Source organism: Glycine soja, chromosome 13 (assembly GCF_004193775.1).
Source record: "Glycine soja cultivar W05 chromosome 13, ASM419377v2, whole genome shotgun sequence".
Taxonomy (NCBI): domain Eukaryota; kingdom Viridiplantae; phylum Streptophyta; class Magnoliopsida; order Fabales; family Fabaceae; genus Glycine; species Glycine soja.
Window position 1 is genome coordinate 24,282,931 of NC_041014.1, and position 22,352 is coordinate 24,305,282.

Consider the following 22,352-nt stretch of genomic DNA (forward strand, 5'->3'; position numbering starts at 1 on the left):
ATTTAATTCGATCAATTACCCATTAATTTAATATTTCAGCCGATTTGATGACCGGTATGATTTTTAAAACATGATATTAGTGAAACAAAAGTCAGCTTCTCTTTTCCTTCTTTATCTTAATTTAAAAAATAGTAAAAAAAAAAAAAAAAACTTAAAAGCAACCCAACCCAACAAACTATCACTCAATACTAATAGTGGTTAATTTTGCAAGCACGGCAGCCCCATAGCATAAAACATAGTTTTCAAATCATTTTCCATTTCATTTCATTTCCGCGTCATCATTCTCTTTCTCTCTCCTACCGCAACCTCTCCCCTCATTTTGACGCCTCCGCTAACTAAATTCACAATCTCTCTCTCTCACTACACTCCACTGAACCCCCCTCTCACTCCTTTTAAATCCCGCATTCGCATTTACATTTGCATTTCGCAACTTCCCGGCGCCGTTATGCGGTGGTGAATCCGGTGACAGTTAAACCAGATCTGCACCCGGCCGCGCCAGATCCGATGGAGGAAGCGCTCGAGCTCGCGCGCGCAAAGGACGCGAAGGAGCGCATGGCGGGCGTGGAGCGCCTACACGAGGTTCTGGAAGCTTCCAGAAGGAGCCTCAGCTCCGGCGAGGTCACCTCGCTCGTCGATTGCTGCTTGGATCTCTTGAAGGACAGCAGCTTCAAGGTCTCGCAGGGCGCGCTCCAGGCGCTCGACTCCGCCGCCGTGCGCGCCGGCGACCACTTCAAGCTCCACTTCAACGCGCTCGTCCCCGCCGTCGTCGACCGCCTCGGCGACGCCAAGCAGCCCGTCCGCGACGCCGCGAGGCGGCTCCTTCTCACTCTCATGGAGGTACGAACCTCTTCGATTCCTCGAATTATTGATTTATTTATTTATCGTATCTGTATCTGTGTCTGTATCTGTTGCAGTTTAGTGAATTGTGATTTGTGAGTGTGAAACTTGGAAAGAAAGAGGGGTAGGTGAGGTAGGTTTTTTGCAAAGTAGAGAATCTCGGAATCTGTTACATGGAAAGTGAAAAGTGAGTGCTATGAGTGAAGATAGATGAGAGTGAATAATAATAATAATAATTGATAAAGGTTGTTGTCGGTTGGAAAAGTGAGATCGGGAATAAGACTTTGAGTGTAGGAAGGGGAAGCTTGGTGTTGTTTAAATCTTAGCAATTGTGCATGAACGCTTCACTCTTCTTTGTTTCTGGCAAATATAAAATCTGATGAGTGGTGATTCATGATTGCTTGGATGTAAGGTTAGTAGTGGTTTATTGAGTATTGACTCTTACTAGACTTGCTAGTTCTAAATAACATCACTAGATCTTTAATCAAAAATTGCGCTTAACTGTAGGATCTCTCTAGTGTTTGTTATGTGGTTATAGCATCCTGATGTAGTGTCGTTGCAGTCCAATGCCATAATGTCACAGCTTCCTTATGTTATCCTAGCAGGTTGAATGAATAAAAGATCCTGAACATAAGATTTATAATATTCGGTTATTTTGTTAATGACAAGCAAGCCTGTGGTGCTGGGAGTGAATTTCAATGATTTGCTGGTAGGTAGTCTTTGTGAGGCAAATTTCCCCAAAGGGGGTGCTTTTACAAAATATTTTCCTAAAGGGGGTCCTTTCCAAAAATATTACATGAGGAGGCTCTTTTCTACGTACTTTGCATGGATAATATAGCAAACCGCCACTCCTAGTGGCGAGTTTGCTGGGAAAACGCCACGTGGCACGGAAAACGCCACTACGAGTGGCGAGTTACCCAGCTGCAGGCCTAAAGGGGAGTTGCAACTGCAACTTGCGATTTGAGTGCAAGTTGCAACTCCCATTGGCAACTCCCATTTGTTTTATAATTAAATTAGTTTTATATTTTATTTTGTAGTTTCCAGTAAAATAATTTGTATGATAATTTTTTTTAAGTAATTATTAATTAAAACTAAATGTCAGCTTTCAAGTAATTTTTTTAAATACATACATAAATTTAAATAAATTATCAATTTATTTTCCGATAAACAAAGTTCAAAGCTAAAACAAATGTCACAAATCTTATTGATTAATTTTAATATAAAAAATAAAACTCTTTTCAAACTTCTGTTTTCTGCGTTGAGTTATATTTGAAAGGAGAAAAGGATTTTAAACTTTTCGTAGAGTTATTTTAAACTCTAATTTATGTATGTATTTAAAAAATCCCAAAAATACAATGGAAACAGCGTGAGGAAAATTGATATTTGAGTATGTATTTATACTGCCCTAAATTGCCAATGGGAATGATAACCGCAAAATTAGAATAACTCTATGAAAAGTTTAAAATCCTTTTCTCCTTTCAAATATAACTCAACGAAGAAAACAGAAGTTTGAATAGAGTTTTATTTTTTATATTAAAATTAATCAAGAAGATTTGTGACATTTGTTTTAGCTTTGAACTTTGTTTATCGGAAAATAAATTGGTAATTTATTTAAATTTATGTATGTATTTAAAAAAATTACTTGAAAGCTGACATTTAGTTTTAATTAATAATTACTTAAAAAAAATTATCATACAAATTATTTTACTGGAAACTACAAAATAAAATATAAAACTAATTTAATTATAAAACAAATGGGAGTTGCCAATGGGAGTTGCAACTTGCACTCAAATCGCAAGTTGCAGTTGCAACTCCCCTTTAGGCCTGCAGCTGGGTAACTCGCCACTCGTAGTGGCGTTTTCCGTGCCACGTGGCGTTTTCCCAGCAAACTCGCCACTAGGAGTGGCGGTTTGCTATATTATCCATGCAAAGTACGTAGAAAAGAGCCCCCTCATGTAATATTTTTGGAAAGGACCCCCTTTAGGGAAATATTTTGTAAAAGCACCCCCTTTGGGGAAATTTGCCTCTTTGTGATAATGGATATAGGCTATGCATGCATAGATAGGTTAATTAAATGGTTATTCAACAAGCTTATCACATGAGTGTTTATATCATAAGTTTGTAAAGTTTACTGAAATAAACTAATATTTTGATCAGCTTTAGCATGGATCTTATTGAGTTGGGCTAAAAAGAGCTTGTATGAAAGTTAAACATAAGCCATAGTAAGCTCTTCCTGACATGACCTTATTCCATATATGATGAAATTTGTGGTCACACTATTAATTTAACACTTAACAATAATTGCGCACCAACTCATAAACTGCTATAGACAAAGCATACTTTTTAAAATAGCCTTTGAATGAGGATAGGTCTATAACAATTAACAAGTTAAGCTGGAAGCTATTAGAATAAGTGATTGCTATCTTTGTACATTGTGCTTGGCTCATTTCAAAATGTTGATGTTGGCATTTGCTTATGATAATATATTGCCAAATAAATGGAGTTTTGCTTGGCTAGTCCATGTAAATTCCAAGTTTGGATATATTTATCTACGTGACCTTATTGTACCCTGGCAGTAAAATGCTTCCGTACACTCACAATGATTCTATGTGGATTTTTGGTATTTATTTATATCCATCTAAATGAGAATTGTGAAGAAAATTCACTGTCCCCTCAAGCTGATTTTGTTGCAGATTTAAATTTAAATTCCGGGTATTGTTGAATTTTCTTTCATTTTGAGATTTATTATTATTATTTACAGGTTTCATCTCCTACAATAATTGTTGAAAGAGCAGGGTCCTTTGCATGGACAAGCAAAAGCTGGAGAGTCAGAGAGGAATTTGCGCGAACAGTCACATCTGCAATTGGTCTATTTTCATCTACTGAGCTTCCCCTTCAACGTGCTATTCTTCCTGCTGTATGTTTATTGAATTTTACAAACAAGCAGTACATGTTTTTTTATTGTTCAATATTTATTGAATGTGATACTAACTCCTTTTAAAATTGATCAATGTCAGATTTTGCAGTTGCTGAATGATCTGAATCCTGCTGTTAGGGAAACAGCTATTTTGTGTATTGAGGTAAAAATGTCATCTTGTCATTTTATATTATTTGAACTTGTTTAGGTTGTTAAGTTCATACTAGTTATCCAAATATTGGGAATCTATGCCATTTCAGTAGTTATTTAAATTAGTAAATGTATTAGCCAAAAAAAGATGTCAGAATTGCTAAAATTGTGTGTTGTTTTTAACTTTAGGTTGTGTTTATGAGTGCATTTATGCTGATTTGATTTATAATATCATTAAAACCTTATTGTATGAATATTAAGGAATGGAAAAAAGGGTGTGGCTCTTGTAGAAGGTGTAATTTGATGTTAGAGCCATTCTAGGAGTGGACCATTGACTATATTGTTTAGTCAAAGTTGATGTTGTCAAACTTTATCATAATACTTACTTTTCTACTCCTGCATCTTGCCAAGTTGATATGGCTCTAAATTCAAGAATTGATGATCTTGTTCTTGGATAGTTTGGTGTTCTCTTTTAATTCAATTATGCAGAATTATCTATAACTGGATTTTTTTCCCAATGTTTAATTGAATACTTTAGTAATTGATATTGATATTGTCATACATTAGACATAGGTTGATTGAATAGTAAGATACATAATCGTGAATTTAGTGGATATAGTGGTTTGGAGATTTAAAATTAAGATGGATCACAGCGTGGTTATCGAACTGAGATTCGAATCGTGAATTGGAAGAGCTGTTTTACGTATCGTGAATCAAATCATATTATGAATCGTAAGATACATAATCAATAAAATATGATATTTTTAGGTAAAAATGAGTGACAAATGCATATATATATATATATATATATACATACATATAACCTAATATATCATATATTAAAGTCATAGATCAAAAGAGCAAAAAATATTAACTGCCCAAAGTGTTCAACCCCTACAAAGGTAAAATCAATAGAATGGAATAAGTCCTCAAAAAAGAATGTAACAAATAAGAGATGAGAAGTTAAAAGAATAGAAGTCATAAAGTTGACAAAAAAGGAATAAGAGAGAGGAAATTATAGAAGTTACAAGAAATAGACTCATGGGACCACAAGAAAAAGTAACCACCACAAGAAGACCGTTACCAAAAAAAAATATCAGCGTTACCAAAAAAACCACCACACAAAGACAAAAGGCAATTAAAAATTACAAAAAGCTTAAGCGGCACAGTGACTTGCACAGTCACACTTCTCTTCACATGATGAAATTGGTTGAAGCATAATAACAGATCCCCTCGTTTGAATAGAATACAAGGGAAAAATAGATGATTGAAAATTAAAATTAAAAATTGAAATTTTAGTTGGGGCGCACATGCAAAACTGAAAATGGCAGTTTCCTTCTTTTTCCTGAAAAAAAATTGCAAAAAAAAAAGATCTGTAATGCTTTTCCCCAGAGTCGGAGCCTGCAAAGCTGACCCGGATTGTTATTACGACCAGCGTTTTTGGATCGTGTGAGGAAGCTTCAGAATCACGAATCATGCGATACGGAGATCAATTCAAGCTTAAAAACGATCATGCTACGATTTGTATCGCTGTACACATTTTTGTTTCAAATCGGGATACGAATTGTACGATTCATATGACACTAACAACTATGGATCCCAGTACATTCCTTTATTATTCTCTCTTTTTTTACAGGAAATGTATACACAAGCTGGGTCCCAATTTCGTGATGAACTTCAGCGCCACAATCTCCCTTCATCTTTGGTAAGCATGAAACAAAAGAATCAGTTTCCTGATTTTGTTATTGTTTAATATTTTACACATGCAAGTACACATTATACATCTGTAATTGAGATATTGAAGGCCCTTTTAAACATTTTTGTAACAACTACAGGGAGAGTTTATTATTCTTTCTTTCATTGCATTACAAATTTACAATGATTTCAGGTGAAAGCTATTAATGCCAGGCTAGAGGGAATTCAACCAAAAGTTCACTCTTCAGATGGTATTTCTAGTGGTTATAATGCTGGGGAAATTAAGCCTGTGGGTGTTAATCCCAAGAAAAGTAGTCCAAAGGCTAAAAGTTCATCAAGGGAGACCTCTCTTTTTGGAGGTTAGAATATTTGCTATTTTTGGATTGCAAAATGTTTCTATTCTAATATTTTACCAATGTAATTTTTGTAGCATGGTTCATACTTTATCTCTCTCTTGCACTGTTATTGCCTACAAGCCGTATAACTTGCTCTTTAATTGTTCTTTGTTTTTCATTTATTATGAGCATCGCTGTACTTGATCATATGTTTAAATTTTGTGATTTGGATTTATGATGGACAAGAGATTGATATTTTGCATAAGAAATTTTTCTTTCATTTGATAGTAATTTGATAGACTTTATATGATATTATCAAACAGAGCTTTTGTATCATACTGGGGTTGCTTGGATTTTAACTTTATATGATAAGGATGCTATTCCAATCAACATAAATGTGGTCATTATTGTCTTGTTTGACTTTGTTGACCAGTTATTAGAATTTTTGGGATGTTTTAGCTAGCATGTCTTTCTGGGGTATTCCACAAGTTTAGGCTGCATGATCTTTGGGATTCTACATTTTATTACATGATGATTCTCTGATCTGACTGGTTTTAATAATCAAATGACTTATATTTTCTTCACTTCAACGAAAGGTTTACATGAGATTCAAATGCAAAATTAAAGATTCACTGAATTTGGTAGTGGAAGTAAAAATGATTCAGGAAGATAAATTATATGATTAAAAGAGATAAGTAACATCCAAAGTTATATGTTTGAAAAATTTTCAACAATGTATTTTGTTATCATTCTTTGTCTAATCAGTCAAGTGTGCTATCTACATTTATGATTTCTTTGTTAGCCATATTTTTTATATTCTGCCGTGCTTTATTAAATGTGTTGAAATTATGTTGTTTTAGGTTGGAGGAAATTGGGAGAATAGAGACACTGAATAATATTCTCTTGAATATGATCAAAATATAAAGCACCAACCCTTATTTGTACTAATATACTAGATTACAATCTTAATAAGAAAACATATCATGAGATAATAAGGAAATATGAAAACTAATCCTAAGAGATAGTCTGTATCCACTAAATTATTCCAAGATATAATCAACATGCTGTTGGAGGTTTTTCATATATTCTAACATAATGCACATTTGTTTCTTATTAAATATTAAATATGAGCAGGAGAAGGTGATGCCACTGAGAAAGTCATAGACCCCATCAAGGTGTATTCAGAGAAGGAGTTAATCAGAGAAATTGATAAGATTGCTTCTACTCTTGTACCAGAAAAGGACTGGTCAATTCGTATTGCTGCCATGCAAAGAATTGAAAGTCTTGTTTTGGGAGGTTGGTATTTTTCATCTTCATTTCAGGAGTATGTAGTATGCACAGAATTTTATAGTCAGAATCCAATCCTAAAAACTTTCTCCTATTTTGTGTTTAGAAGGGCAAGAACATTTGTTATTATAGGTATTTGAATATCTTTAACATGAGGTTATTGTGAAGGGTATTTATGGTGATCTTACATGAATTTGGTATTAGATTTTACTTGTAGCTATGGATTCAATATGAGTCTGTGTTAACAGAACTTGGTAAACTGTTGAAAAGCTGTCTTAATTATGGTCACCCCTACAATCATCCCTTGCCAAATATTCTTCACATTCCCATGAAAGCCAATGTAATTGCCATCATTGTAAAGAGCAGGATGGTGCATAGGTGGAGGCGGTTGGTAATCATAGTCCTCCTTCTTCTTACTGAACTTAAAAGTAATTTTCCTGATACCAGATGAACTTGCATGCTTGGGGATTTCCATCACTACACAGGATGTCATTGCAGCACTACTTGTGTCCTTATCACTCTGAGAAGTATTATTATTATTATTATTCTGTTCACCGGCTTCATCACTCAAGGTCTCATCAGAACTTGAATTCTCCAAACAAGTAGACGTCAGTTCCCCACACTCTGCATGGTTGACATTTTCGGATTCAGTTGGTTGGATACTGATATCTGGAAAAGTTTGCGCAAGCTCTGCTGCAGAAACGTTGGGGTTAGAAACCTCAGAGCGCACTTCATCATTGGAAACTTCTTTCGCTTGTTTCTTATTAGGAGACAGGTGAGGTTCAGTATCAGCAACGCATTGGTCGTAGTCACGCTTCAGTTCCGTCCTTGACTCCTCATTGTTCTCCTGCTTTCCTTCTTCTAATGTATGCACACAAACCACTTTTTCTCCCATCAAAATCAAAGAACAGAGCCCCTGGGAATCCAAACGTGGTAACTACCAGATAAACACCACTGCCGCACAGCATTCACAAAGAAACTCGAACTGACTTGAACTTCCACACAAGATTCGTGTCAAATCAAAGCCTCAAAACCACAGCAGCGTTTTGTAATTAGGGAAGGAGGGTAGCTGTAATATTATAAGTATTTGTGCTGTGTAGTAGTGTCTTTCCTCAGGTTCAGCTGGTTCTTATTACATGTATCTTGACATTCTGAACCAGCTGTTAATCCAATCCTCTTATCTATCTACAGTACCTCTGGTACTCATTTTTATAAATGATACTTACTTTTGCTGAGCAAAAAAAAAAAACAAAATTATGGTCACCCCTAGCCCACCTTAATTGTGGCCTATCAGAATTAGTTCAGTGTCTTGAAAATGGCTACCTATGGAGGGGATGGCCAGAAATTGAGTGAAGGATCTTAGTGTGCAGGCACTAGGATGTCGGCTCTCAGCAGATTGAGATCTCACAATGACTAGAGATGTGGTTTAAATAGAACTTATAAAGCTTGGGTAATCCTCACCTTACAACCTGATTTTGTGGGATTGAGTTTGGCCATAAGCCAAAATTCTAATATAAACAATAGAGGAAATATTGTGGTTTGGGGCCATAAAGTATAGCTCTTTTATTATCATAGATGTGAGGTTTTTGAGATTCTATGTGTACAAAGTGGGGGGGGGGGGGGGGGGGGTTAAAGTCACTTTAAATTAATAAGAGGTTAGAACTAACATTGTTAAAGTTCAATTATTTATTAGAACACTCTGCATTTCTTTACTTGTCAAAATATTATTTACTATTACTTAAGGAAAAGTGGCTTTACCTTTTTTATTCTTTATTGTAATTTTCTGTCTCACATTGCTCTCCCAGCTAATGAACTACTCTTTTGTGTTGGGCTCTCTTCATGTGCTTAAGTCCTTAACATTTTCACTGATAGCTCAATGATGCCATGTGATTCATGGGATTAACCTATTGTTGTATTGTAATTTTCACTGAGATGTTAAAATGCAATATGACTTTATCTGTTTTTGTCTGTGGCATGAATGATCAATATTTATTGAATATTCTCTTTATCAGGTGCTGCTGATTATCCATGTTTCTTTGGACTCCTGAAGCAGCTTGTTGGACCTTTAAGCACACAATTGTCAGATCGAAGGTCTAGCATTGTGAAGCAGGTGCGCTGACATTTTCTTTGGTTATCTATCTATCTTAAAGTGAATAAATGCCACTTTTATTTTTATGAAGGATTTTAAGATCCCATATTGGCTAGGTACATGGGCAAAGTATCCCTTATGATGGCTTGGCCTAACTCACCATCCCCCCTTTTCTGAGTTTGGGTTGGGTCAGGCATAGTATGTTTGAAATTCTCATATGGTGTCATCTTTTAAGACTAAGTGATGAAAAACATGATCCTTGTGGTTTGAAATTAAGCACAAGGTAGTTGGACTTGTGCATTATCCAACTTAAAGCCCAAAATAGTGGTTTAGAATTTCTTTTTGTTTTCCACTCCGTTTGTTTGAATGGTTTTAGTGTAGTTAGATTAAAATGTTTTATTGGAAGTAAGCATGATTATTGATGATCAATATCTCATTATATTTGACTACTTATACGTGGTTGCTTTCTGTTTGGTATTTTGTTCTAGGCTTGCCATTTATTATGCTTTTTGTCGAAGGACTTTTTGGGTGATTTTGAAGCATGTGCTGAATTGTTGATACCGGTAAGTTTTACTTTTTATCTATGGTAATCATGTTTTGGTTTTTGGATGTTTCTAAAATCTTAATACTTGATCTGATAATCAGGTCCTTCTGAAGCTGGTTGTGATTACTGTGCTTGTAATTGCGGAATCTGCAGATAACTGCATAAAAACGGTAATTTGATAATACTTATTAATTTTCTGCATTGTATTATGGCCTTTTGACTTTCTGTATCCTGTTGTGATTCATCCTCTACTTTCCAGATGTTGCGCAACTGCAAAGCAGCTCGTGTACTTCCTCGGATAGCTGATTGTGCCAAAAATGATCGTAATGCTGTTCTTCGTGCAAGGTGAGAATTATCTACTCTTGGAGATAGATGTGTGAGAGTTTTGGTTTTTAATTAATGCCATTTGTATTGTAGGTGTTGTGATTATGCTCTTTTGATACTAGAACATTGGCCTGATGCAGCAGAAGTACAACGATCGGCTGATCTATATGAGGATATGATAAGGTGTTGTGTTTCAGACGCAATGAGTGAGGTAACTTTCATAGTTTTAGGTTATTTAATGTTTTTGATCAATATAGACCGTGCATCATATTTCTACTTGGACTAGCTTTCATTGTTTTGCTCTTTTTCCTGCGCTTAATAGAATTTGCATTGCAATCGCAGTAGTGGGAAGCGAATTCTGTGTTTGCTTTTATTTTGGCAAAAGCTCAGTTCTCATAAATGTATAATGTGATGATATGCAATATTTTAGCTGAAATAGTAAAAGAAAATAAGCAATTGGTTGGCTTTATGTCTGATTGTGTGTGTGTGTGTGATTGGGAGTGATGGGGGGCATAATTATAATTTTGAAACTTTGCACGATAAAACTCATGCAGAAGCAAACCTTCTATTATGTTTAGCTATCTGTCTAATTCTTGCTAAAAGTACTTTATTTAATGCAAATGCAATGTCTAATGATCAATTGACCAACATATCTGTACAAAGATTGTATCCACAAAAGGGAGTTGTGTTGTAAAAAACCCATCACTCTTCTGTCATCATTTTCCTTATGGGCTCAGAAATCAGAATCAGCGACTTATGTCATCTGGCTTGCATACATCTATTTATTTATCATTTGATATGCAAATTCTATTAATCTCTAACCTTTGAAGGAAAGGGGTCCAAAATGACATGATTATTTCATTACTCTGTTTAAGTGTGCAATCATGTTTGGTAAGATGTTCTAAAAATTCTCATGCAGTATCCAGTTTAGGTTATATTATAAACTAAGATCTTTCACTTTTTTTCGGCAAACCTTGTTCTTTTCATTTGTCGAAATTTATATTTGTTTAAACTGTAAGACAGAAGCTTGTCAGCATATTTGTTGACTTGACATTTTTCATGTGGCCGCATTGTTGGTGCCAAGTTGTAAGTGCATAAAAATAATTACAGTATTAAACTTGATAGGTGCGGTCGACTGCAAGGATGTGTTACAGAATGTTTGCAAAGACTTGGCCAGAACGTTCCCGTCGCCTGTTTTCATCATTTGACCCTGCTATTCAAAGGGTATGTGTTTATTTGAAGGTGTTATTTGTCCTTTTTTTATTTAGTTTTGCTTAATTTGTTTTAAAGTGAACATAACTCGCAGTTAATAAACGAAGAGGATGGAGGAATGCATAGGCGACATGCATCACCGTCTGTTCGTGATAGAGGTGCACTGATGCCAATAACTAGTCAAGCTTCAGCACCCTCTAATTTAACTGGTTATGGAACTTCTGCTATTATTGCAATGGACCGAAGTTCAAGTTTATCATCGGGGACTTCTATCGCCTCTGGTGTTCTTTCACAAGCCAAGTCACTTGGTAAAGTTACTGAACGTAGTTTGGAAAGTGTGTTGCATGCAAGCAAACAGAAGGTCACTGCTATTGAAAGCATGCTTAGGGGTTTGGATTTGTCTGATAAGCATGGTTCATCTGCTCTCCGGTCATCGAGCTTGGGTCTAGGTACCAAATAAGTTTACTTGTTAAATATATATATTTTTTCTACCACATTGTTCTGGACTTGTTGCCATTCAACAATTGATGAAGCTAGTGATATGGTTTTTAAACTTTGTGAGCGGCTAAATTTATCTCTTATTGCCCCTAGTGCAGGAGTTGACCCTCCCTCATCTCGTGATCCACCATTCCCTGCTGCTGTCACAGCATCTAATCATCTGACTAGCTCTTTAACGGCAGAATCAACTGCAGCTGGTGCCAATAAAGCTAGTAACCGACATGGTGGTTTGGGTTTGTCTGACATAATCACCCAAATTCAAGCTTCCAAAGATTCTGGCAGGTTATCGTATAATACTAATGTTGGTATTGAGCCTTTATCAGCATTCTCATCATTCTCAAGTAAAAGGGCTACTGAAAAATTGCAAGAAAGAGGTTCTATTGATGAAAACAGTGATATGAGGGAGACTAGACGCTATATGAACCCCAACATAGATAGGCAGTATATGGATACCCATTATAGAGATGGCAACTATAGGGATTCACAGAATAGTTATGTGCCTAATTTCCAGAGGCCACTATTGAGAAAGAATGTAGCTGGACGTGTGTCTGCTGGAAGCAGGAGGAGTTTTGATGATAGCCAATTATCTCTTGGAGAGATGTCAAATTATGCAGATGGCCCAGCATCTCTTCATGAAGCTCTGAGTGAAGGACTTAGCTCAGGTTCTGACTGGTCCGCTAGGGTTGCTGCCTTTAATTATCTTCACTCTTTGTTTGAGCAAGGTCAAAAGGGAATTCAAGAAGTAGTCCAGAATTTTGAAAAGGTAATGAAGTTGTTTTTTCAGCACTTGGATGATCCCCATCATAAAGTTGCACAGGCTGCTCTCTCCACACTTGCAGATATTATTCTGGCATGCCGAAAGCCCTTTGAAGGTTACATGGAACGAATGTTACCCCATGTGTTTTCTCGGTTAATTGACCCCAAAGAGCTAGTTAGACAAGCATGCTCAATGAATTTGGAAGTTGTTAGCAAAACATACAGCATAGATTCTCTCCTACCTGCATTGCTACGATCTCTAGATGAACAAAGGTCACCAAAGGCAAAATTGGCTGTTATTGAGTTTGCAATAAGTTCATTTGATAAGCATGCCATGAATCCTGAAGGTACTGCTAATATTGGCATCCTAAAATTATGGCTTGCCAAGCTAGTCCCATTGGTTCATGATAAAAATACAAAACTTAAAGAAGCAGCTATTACATGCATTATATCGGTGTACTCTCACTTTGATTCATCTGCAGTTTTGAATTTTATTCTTAGTTTGTCAGTTGATGAACAAAATTCTTTGAGGCGAGCCCTTAAACAGCGCACCCCTCGCATTGAAGTAGACTTAATGAATTATCTGCAAAATAAGAAAGATCGCCGTTCTAAGTCTTCCTATGATCCATCTGATGTTGTGGGAGCATCCTCTGAAGAGGGATATGCTGGTTTGTCAAGGAAAGCTCAGTACATTGGAAGGTATTCTGCTGGTTCACTAGATAGTGATGGTGGCAGGAATTGGAGTTCCCAAGATTCCACCCTGATTAAAGCCAGTCTTGGCCAAGCAGCTACTGATGAAACTGAAGAACATACTGATTCTAATAGTGGTGCTTTTGGTTTAAAAACTAAAGAGCTTGCTTACCCAGCCAATTCAACGGGTCAAAACTTTGGCTTACAAACTAGCCATGGACATGTGGACAGTAGCATTAATTTTGAAGGTCTATCATCTGATCTGAATGTTAATGGTCTGATGTCATCAGAACATTTAAATATTACTGAAGACTTTGGACATGACAAAGAACATCATTCAGCTGAAGATGTGAAAGTAAACTACATGACAGACAATGGGCCTAGTATTCCCCAGATTCTTCATATGGTGAGTCATGCAACTAGTAGATGATGAATTGGTACTGTATTTTTTTTTTATTTTTAAAATTTCATTAGAAAGAGAAATGTAGTTAATTACGGGGGAGGATAAAGTATTATCTAAGAAAAGCATAAAATCATCAGCCTAAAAGTCAACAAAATCTCTTTGCAAAACAGCAAAGACATACCCCAAAACTTAGCATTATGCTGAGCTAATGATGTCATACACTGGCTAAGAGTGCACAATACCCTACATTTTTTTGCAAGACACTCATTTTGGTAACTTGTTAGAAAGTTGTCTAAGGTGGTGGAGCAAACCCAAAACTCTCAAAAAATGGGAAAGAGCTTGTTCCAAGCTTTCAAATCCAATATTGTCAAACTCTAGGATCGTTTGAGGATTGGAAGGGTGGGTGGTGAAAGATTGTAAGTCAAGGATCGTAAAAAGATTGATACAGATCATAAAGTCCTTCTTAAAATGCAAAATTATATTTATATACATAAAAAATACCATAGATAAGAAAAATAAATAATAACTTGTAATAAGTCATAAATAACAAAGAACAGAAAATAATAGACCCCGTCAAAACAACATCCAACAGGCCCAAACACACAAGAATTGAGGATAATAGGCCCAAACCGAATTGATGCTCTTACTAAACCCCTTTCTCCTACCAGGTTCCTTTTTCTGAGAGGCAAACTAAAGGTGCTTGATCCTTGTTCCAAGGCTCTCCCACCTTCAATTTGAGGGTGTGTGTGAGTATATTGTATAGGGTCAGTCTGGACTGCATCCAAGGAGTTAGTAAGGGTAGTCCTACAACTGTCACTAGGACAGCAGTGTATAGAAACACTTTTTCGTTTATGAAATCTCTATTCTTTCTCTATTATTCTATTCCGAATAATGCCCAAACAGGCCTACACACACCAAACACCTTCCATGCATCAAACAACTGCCACAACACACACCAAACACTTCAACACCAACACACAACAGAAAGAGGACGCATCTGTCGGTTATGGTGACGTCTGACGATGACTAGGGTGACGTCCGACGACGGTGATGGAAGTGTTGAGAGTGGTTCGCAGAGAGGAAGAGAACATCTTCGTTTGTCTCTAGAGAAAGGATCAAAGCAAATCGATGATCCAGCGATTTTCCACTGAAACCTGTGACCCGCAAGCGATCCACACAGCCAGCGATCCTCTGTATGAGTTAGCGCATGGACTCCCCCAAAACTCGTAGGATTATGAGTTAGCAAGTATACTTGCAATTTTGACAACACTGGTCAAACCGTGCCACAATGTAAGAACAAGTGGTGGCCAGTTGGGGTGGAACCATTTGTATGGGTGTGGCACAATCAAATGTTTTCCTTGATTACTCTGTAGTCCCCTCTTTGAAAGGTTTGTGTATATGAATATGTATTTAGTACCCTCATTTGAGTTTTCTGGTTCAGCCTATTTAGTGAGACACCTCTATTTGGAGAATTTGCCTGTAAATGATCATTCTTTAAATTTATCTTAATAGTTATATTTTAGATTTCCTTTGACTAAGATGTAGCATTTGTTGTGTAGATATGCAGTGGGGGTGATGGAAGCCCTATTTCAAGCAAGCGGACTGCTCTTCAACAGCTAGCTGAAGTGTCTATAGCCAATGATCATTCTGTTTGGACCCTGGTATTTTTAATTTGACAAGTATCTGTCTCCTTCATGTCCCCAAGTTGTTTGATTGTCGATTGTACTTGAAATGAATGATTTAGTCTGTTGAACTTCATAAACATACTATTGCAGTGTCTTATTTTCATATCATTTTATTTATTTTTTAATGAAAAAATACTATGTTATTTATTTGGTAGTTGATATTAGTATTATTTGTGCAATTCTATTCTAGAATATTTTTTCAGACGTTTTCTCCACAAAAAGATTTTCTAGTTGTATAATGGAGATTTTTTCTGATTCTTTGACAGCTATCGGTTGTGTGATCAATAGAGTTCTGCTTGTACAAAAAAACGAAATCCCTAATTTGTTATATTACACTAAACAAGATTGAACAATATATTTTGATTTGCTTCTGTATATTGATAGTTAAATGGTGTAATTGCAGTACTTCAATCAGATTTTGACAGTTGTGCTTGAGGTGCTGGATGATTCAGATTCCTCAATCAGAGAGCTTGCTCTGTCTCTGATAGTTGAAATGCTGAAAAACCAGGTTCGTACTCCTTTTTGTGCTATTTTTTGTTGGATAATGCCCTTGTTCATATCAGTACTTGCAACTGCACATATGCCCCCTCGTATAAGCTTTTTGAGACATAATAAGAGACCGTTTAATTGTTGTGTTTATTGTTTCCAGAAAGATGCTATGGAAAATTCAGTTGAGATTGTAGTTGAAAAGCTGCTTAATGTTACCAAGGATATTGTTCCCAAGGTAAGCAGCTTTATCATGTTCTTGATTTTCTTTTATGTAGTTGCTTTCTTCTCTCAGGTTCTGCAATTTTCACCTCTTCTTCAGGTTTCAAATGATGCAGAGCACTGCCTCACCATTGTTTTATCTCAGAATGATCCGTTCAGATGCTTAAGTGTATGTATTTCTTGGTTTTTCTACTTATTGGTCATCCTTTTAAGATGTTTAGTTGGAGAAGGGAGCAAGGATTTGTTTTAAACTTAAAGGTTCAAGCTGATTTTCGGAATTTAAAATGTTTCAGGTTATTGTCCCTCTACTGGTTACTGAGGATGAGAAAACTCTTATCACTTGCATAAATTGCTTGACAAAGGTATTGCCTTAAGACTGAATTGTCAGTTTCCTTGAAGTGAAGGTTTCTGATAAAACCTCGTTTTTAACAAAACTCCACTTTCTAAATACATATTTTTTAGAAAAGCCTTGTTCTGTTCTGTAAGTGTCTATGAAGCAATGGTGCTTCAAAATAGGGAAATAACCCCCTTCATAGTTCGTACTCATCCAATATCACTATTCTTCTGTTGCTTATAAAGACATGTCCTGTGAGTATCCTGCTGATTTGCTTAGGTACCTCTTGTTTACACCATTGAATTTTGAACTTAGATCAACACAGTCCCGAATATGCAACTTGCTTATTCCTTCCTTCATGAATGGCAATTATTATGCCATACTCTATATTGACTATATCTTAGTCTGTCATTTTCATTCTCAGGCATAAAATCATGAGGAGTGCTAACAACACACTCTCTAACACACTCTATTATTGGTTAAAAATTGTTTGAAACTACAAAATTATGAGAGAATCATTAAATAAGATGTGGGACCCATATTTTTTTGTAATTTCCAAGAAATTTCAACCGATAAAGGAGAGAGTGTTCAAAAGAGTGTGTCAAAGAGTCTGTTGCTAGCATTTCTCAAATCATATACCAGTTAGTGATAGTAAATAGAAACCACACAAATATCTCATATCACTAGCATATACTGAGTTAACTTTGTATCATATTGTACCTGTATTACTTAGGAAGTTACCCATTTTTGTGCATGAATTAAATTTGCTTCATCAACATAATCATGTTTAACTTCATATTCATTCATATTACCCTTCTTCAGCTTGTGGGGAGGCTCCCTCAGGAGGAACTGATGGCTCAGTTACCCTCTTTCCTGCCTGCTTTGTTTGAAGCTTTTGGAAACCAGAGTGCTGATGTTCGCAAGGTACTTAGGTCTTTTGACTGCATCCATGAATTAATGGTCTTATCATATATTTAATGAAAATTTGTTGGTAAAAAAATTCTTATCCATCTATTAACACTGTAAAGTGTATGTAGTTCCGACAAATTTATGTAACTGTAGATTAGATGCTTGAGGCCTATTTGGTAATTTTTAGTTAATTAAGATATTAATCTGTTCCAACATTAGTAGTTTCCATATTTGAAATTTCTTGGGATTATTGAACAAAACTTGTTCGAAAGGCTTCTGTTGGTCCCAGGCTGTGATATGATTTGAAACATTTCTTATAATTAGGACATATTACTTGAACCTTTAATGAATATTTACCATCTTGTGTGAGGGAGCTTTGTATTTCCCTTAAAAGTATGAACTGCCTGTTGCTCAGGTTGGTTGGTCAAGCTTAGCATTTCTTAGCCTCTGGATTGGTGGCTGCTATTGAAACCTTTTAGAATTTGGGCTTAAGGCCTAACTCAACCCCATAAAACTAGTTTTTATGGTGAGGTTTGCCCAAACTTTATAACCTCTATTTAAGCCATATCTTTAGTCAAAGTAAGGCTAAACACCGCCCTTGAGCTACAATTAAGAGAGTCCCCAAAGAGGCTGCAACTAAAGTGGGCTAGGGGTGATTGCAATTAAGGTGACTTTCCTACTAATAATGTAGTAATCTTCATTCCTTGGAAATGTCCATTCGATTTCATCAAGGATTAATTTATTTATCAATATATCTTTATTTTTCCCTCTAAATTTGTTAATGACAATCTCCACTTCAACCAATTGTAGTCCTGCCCATTGCCACCTCATCTCTCCGTCTCTTCGACTGCAACCTTGACCTCTGCAACTGACACTAGTGCCAACCAACCCATTGACCTCACATTGCCCCAACCCATGGCTACCATTTATGCCACAACACCACTGTGACTGCTGCCTCCTCCACTACCTTTATTCTGCTCTTTTTCTATTCCGGCAACACAGTCCAATTTGGCATACTAATTGTATGGGTAGGTATTCCATTCCATTGACCTACTTTGAAACACAACTACTCTAAATAATCCAATATAATCTTATGCTAGTAAGAGCATGTTTGGGAAAAATTGTTTCCCCCAATTTCAGCTGTTTTCATAGAAAGAAAAAAAGATCTGCCTCTGGGCATGGCACTATTTGCCCACATTCAGGCGGCAGAATGCGGTTCTCTATTGTACTTCTCATGTGTTTACACTCAAATCTGGCATTCCCATTCTTTTCCTAGTCTGCTTCAAACTCCAACCAATCCCCTGCCAATGATGGTTAAAAGAAGGGAAATAATCACAAATTAACACAAAAAATTAGAGAACACAGACTAAAACAAAGCATCAAAACCTTACCACATTTCTATACCTTCTACTCTTACAACACTCTCAATCACACAATTCACTCTCCAACTGCACTTACCAATGCACATTTCTTTCATGTGGAAAATCTGGTCAGTAAGCTGTTTTCTTTGTTGTTTTTGGTTTGAATATTGAACATTAATTTTTAGTTGTTTTCAAGATGATCAACTGTTCTCAAGTGAAGGGGTGTACTTTAGAGGATAAAGTGCAGTTATATTGTATCCATCAATTAGAAAATCAACAGTTGGGAATGTGATAAAATATATGCAAATGAACAATACTGTAGTTTTTAAAGTCTCAATGATTATTTTTCTAATCAATGGCTATAGTTGTACTTTATTCTCTGAAGTACACTTTTACTTTAGAGGAGCCAAATTAGATTAAAATTACTGGCTCTGCATGATTAAGTTGGAGGATTGGTATCATATCTATTGCTAGAAATTGTGGGCATGCTTTTGCTGTCATTTTTCTCCATTCTCAAATTTGGTCTCTTTCATTATTCTCATTTTATGTTAATGGTGGATGGTACAGACCGTTGTTTTCTGTCTAGTGGATATTTATATCATGCTTGGGAAAGCATTTTTGCCATATTTGGAAGGACTTAACAGCACACAGTTGAAGTTGGTCACCATTTATGCAAATCGTATCTCACAGGCAAGGACAGGAAAATCAATTGATACCACACACGATTAGAGGTTCATTCAGATGAAAATTCGTCGGTTTTGAATGCTTTCTTATTCATTGCTGTGTATTTTGTAGATTGTGTGCATGAAATTTTTTAGGTGGGTTTTCCTTGTGTTTCTTTCCTCCCCTTTGTCCAATATTTTTTTGGCTTCCTTTTTCCCTACCAAAGATTTGGTGAGTGCTGGTGGTGGAATACAGTGCGATTGTAATTTACATTGAAGAAACATTATTTGATTATATTAAATGGTTTTCCCGAAGGCCTCATTGTCATTGATTCAGTTACTTAAGTTTTATTTTTATGTAATTTTTGGGAAGCAGATTTCCAACCTGTGTAATTTTTGTCGCTCCTTGTGATTTGTTATTTATTAAATAACTGTTTAATACCAATGATGCAGTGCATTACTAGTTCAGAAAATTTAGCACATCAAGCATGGTTGTTTCATGCTTGAAAAGTGCACTTAACCAATGTTGAATGGCATCCAATTTGAACTACATCTGCAAGTTGTAAGGGCGTGAGGGCTTAAGGGTCTGGCAATGGTAATGAATTTTATTCTGTTGTACTAAATTAAAGGAAAAAGAAAGTAAGTCCTATATCATGGTTGTGTCACGCATTTTACCACAAATTTTTGAAGAGTTAATATCTAAACTGAATACATCAATTGAACCATGGAAATGTAGAGATGGATTTCCGAAATGAATTCACGAAGTCCTATATTATGACGAGTCTGTCCCTCATGAAATTAGACGGGTTACGTCTTCAGCTTTATCTTGCACTTAAGGTTTCAGCTTACATCGGCATTCAAATTTCGGTCCTCCTGAATTTGCAAAAAAAAAAAAAAGATGTTTAAGACTTTAAGTTCAACCCGTAGGCCATGTCAAATTTGGTTCAAGATTGAAAGTTTAATCAATGTGCAAGATATATATATATATATATATATATATATGTATATATATATATATATATATTTATGATATGTGCAGTTATATAAACATAAATAATGCAGTTTGATTGCTTTAAAGGAAGTGCAGATTCCATATCGTAAACTCTTGAGGTTCTTGTGGACATTTCTTTTATTGTGATCATACAACTTTCTTTTTGCATTTTTCTTCTATGTCAGCATTTATAATTTTCTCCAGAGTTAAATGTGAAAGTTTGGCATTTATATAAACTCAAATTATATTAATGGAAATCATGTTATAAAACCATACAAGAATGAATCTAGATACCTTTTTTCAACATATGGTACCTTGTAGTGTGATTGTTAAGGTGATAAATATATAAAAAATGTTGCATGTCCGATTCGCAGGTTTGAGACTAAAGCCGATCAAAATTTATTTTCGAATGAGTCTAGTAATGAAGGGATTCATCGAATTTCGAATGCTGATTGCAACATGCCAACTTAAAAATTATGAATACATACTCAGACAAGCAAGGTGCACAAGAATAATGAAACTTCTTTAACCTTAATTAATATTTTTTTTTGTAATGTTTAACTTTAACTAATATGAAATGCAAGTATACTTCTAAAAAAAATGAAATGCAAGATAATGAAACTGTTTTAACCTTAATTAATATGAAATGACTAAAATACCACAAAGATCGTTTTCTAATTTACAAATTTAATGTGCTGAACTATTGTGGACCAAAACAAAAAAATGTGCCAAGCTAGCCTTCCAGAAAAAATAAAAAAGGCTAGGATGCTGGACCTATCACCTATGTAATCCCAATATTTGTGCCTTTAGTAGTTGGTACCTACTATATTGTACTACCTAGTGTATCTCTCACTGATCTTCCCTCGTTCCATATCTTTTCCAGAGAGTGAAAATGTTTGCTATGCACATTGACAAACCTTACAAGCCCACGAGTCCATGTCTAAGTATTGTTGGCAGAGTTGTCAGCTATTCTCCGTTGAGGTTGACAACAGCAATAGCTCCTTCAAAAGTGTTTTACAAGGAAATTACGACGGTGCAATTGGGTGGGAAGAAATTATTACAGAATATCATTATCAAACCGTGACATAAACAGGATTTGTCTCCCTTGAAGTGCGAAATATAATTCCATCCATGAAAAGCATCAATGATTAAAATTAAAATATATAATGTTATAAAATCATTAATATCTTTAACTATTACAAAATTATGTCACTTGCAAGGCGTCAAGATCTTATTTTAGGTACTATGTATTTGATTTTGTATCTACTTGTATTGAATCTCTTATCTCGAATGAAATGATATCAATTTCTCTTTTGGTAAAAAAAAATCTTTAACTATTAATTTTTTTAATCAAATATATTTTTCCTTTTAATAGAAAAAGTTACATTTTATCCTCTCTACATATTAAATGCTATAATAAAACTGTACAAATTCATTACAGTGCAATTATATAATGGGTCTCGGATATTCGGCTCTATTCATGTATCGAAATTCAGAACGCCTGCCTAAACTATGCATAAAATGTTAAAATATCTAGCATTAGTGTAGTTTTGAGTTTTTCCCCTTCAAATATGATTATTTTAAACAGAATCCCAAGTTTCATTCAATTTGATGAGCTGTGAACATGAAACATGTTTTCAACTATATGAAGAAACATCAAAGGGACAAGATCTTCAAAATATTATTTGTAGGATCAGAACTTAGTCCAATTTTATGAAATAAGCCATTCGATCCTAAACATAAAACATTATATATAAAAATAAATTACTCTAACTTTTATTGACAATTGCTTAGCATATTTCATTTTTTTATAAAGTATTTTTATGTCGTTAATTTTGAAATTACTAGAAAGCTTGAAAGACCACAAACTATTTTGAAATTACTCTAACATTATAAAGTTTTTTTTTTTTTATAAAGGCAAACTGTAATGGGGAGAATGAAGTGTTGTGCATTTACACCAATGAT

General features: G+C 35.4%; 1 protein-coding gene across 1 annotated transcript; it reads left to right on the forward strand.

Moving 5' to 3' along the window:
- The first annotated feature begins 245 nt into the window (after positions 1-245).
- LOC114382439 (CLIP-associated protein-like) lies at positions 246-19,718 on the forward strand. Its single transcript, XM_028341857.1, has 21 exons — positions 246-837; positions 3,599-3,754; positions 3,855-3,917; positions 5,541-5,609; positions 5,793-5,958; positions 7,069-7,230; positions 9,234-9,331; positions 9,799-9,873; positions 9,956-10,024; positions 10,114-10,199; positions 10,272-10,389; positions 11,304-11,402; positions 11,485-11,839; positions 11,987-13,740; positions 15,297-15,398; positions 15,826-15,930; positions 16,072-16,146; positions 16,231-16,299; positions 16,424-16,492; positions 17,287-17,388; positions 19,302-19,718. Exons 1-21 carry the CDS (start codon positions 505-507, stop codon positions 19,461-19,463), a joined length of 4,287 nt encoding a protein of 1,428 aa, XP_028197658.1. The 5' UTR covers positions 246-504; the 3' UTR covers positions 19,464-19,718.
- Positions 19,719-22,352: the final 2,634 nt, after the last annotated feature.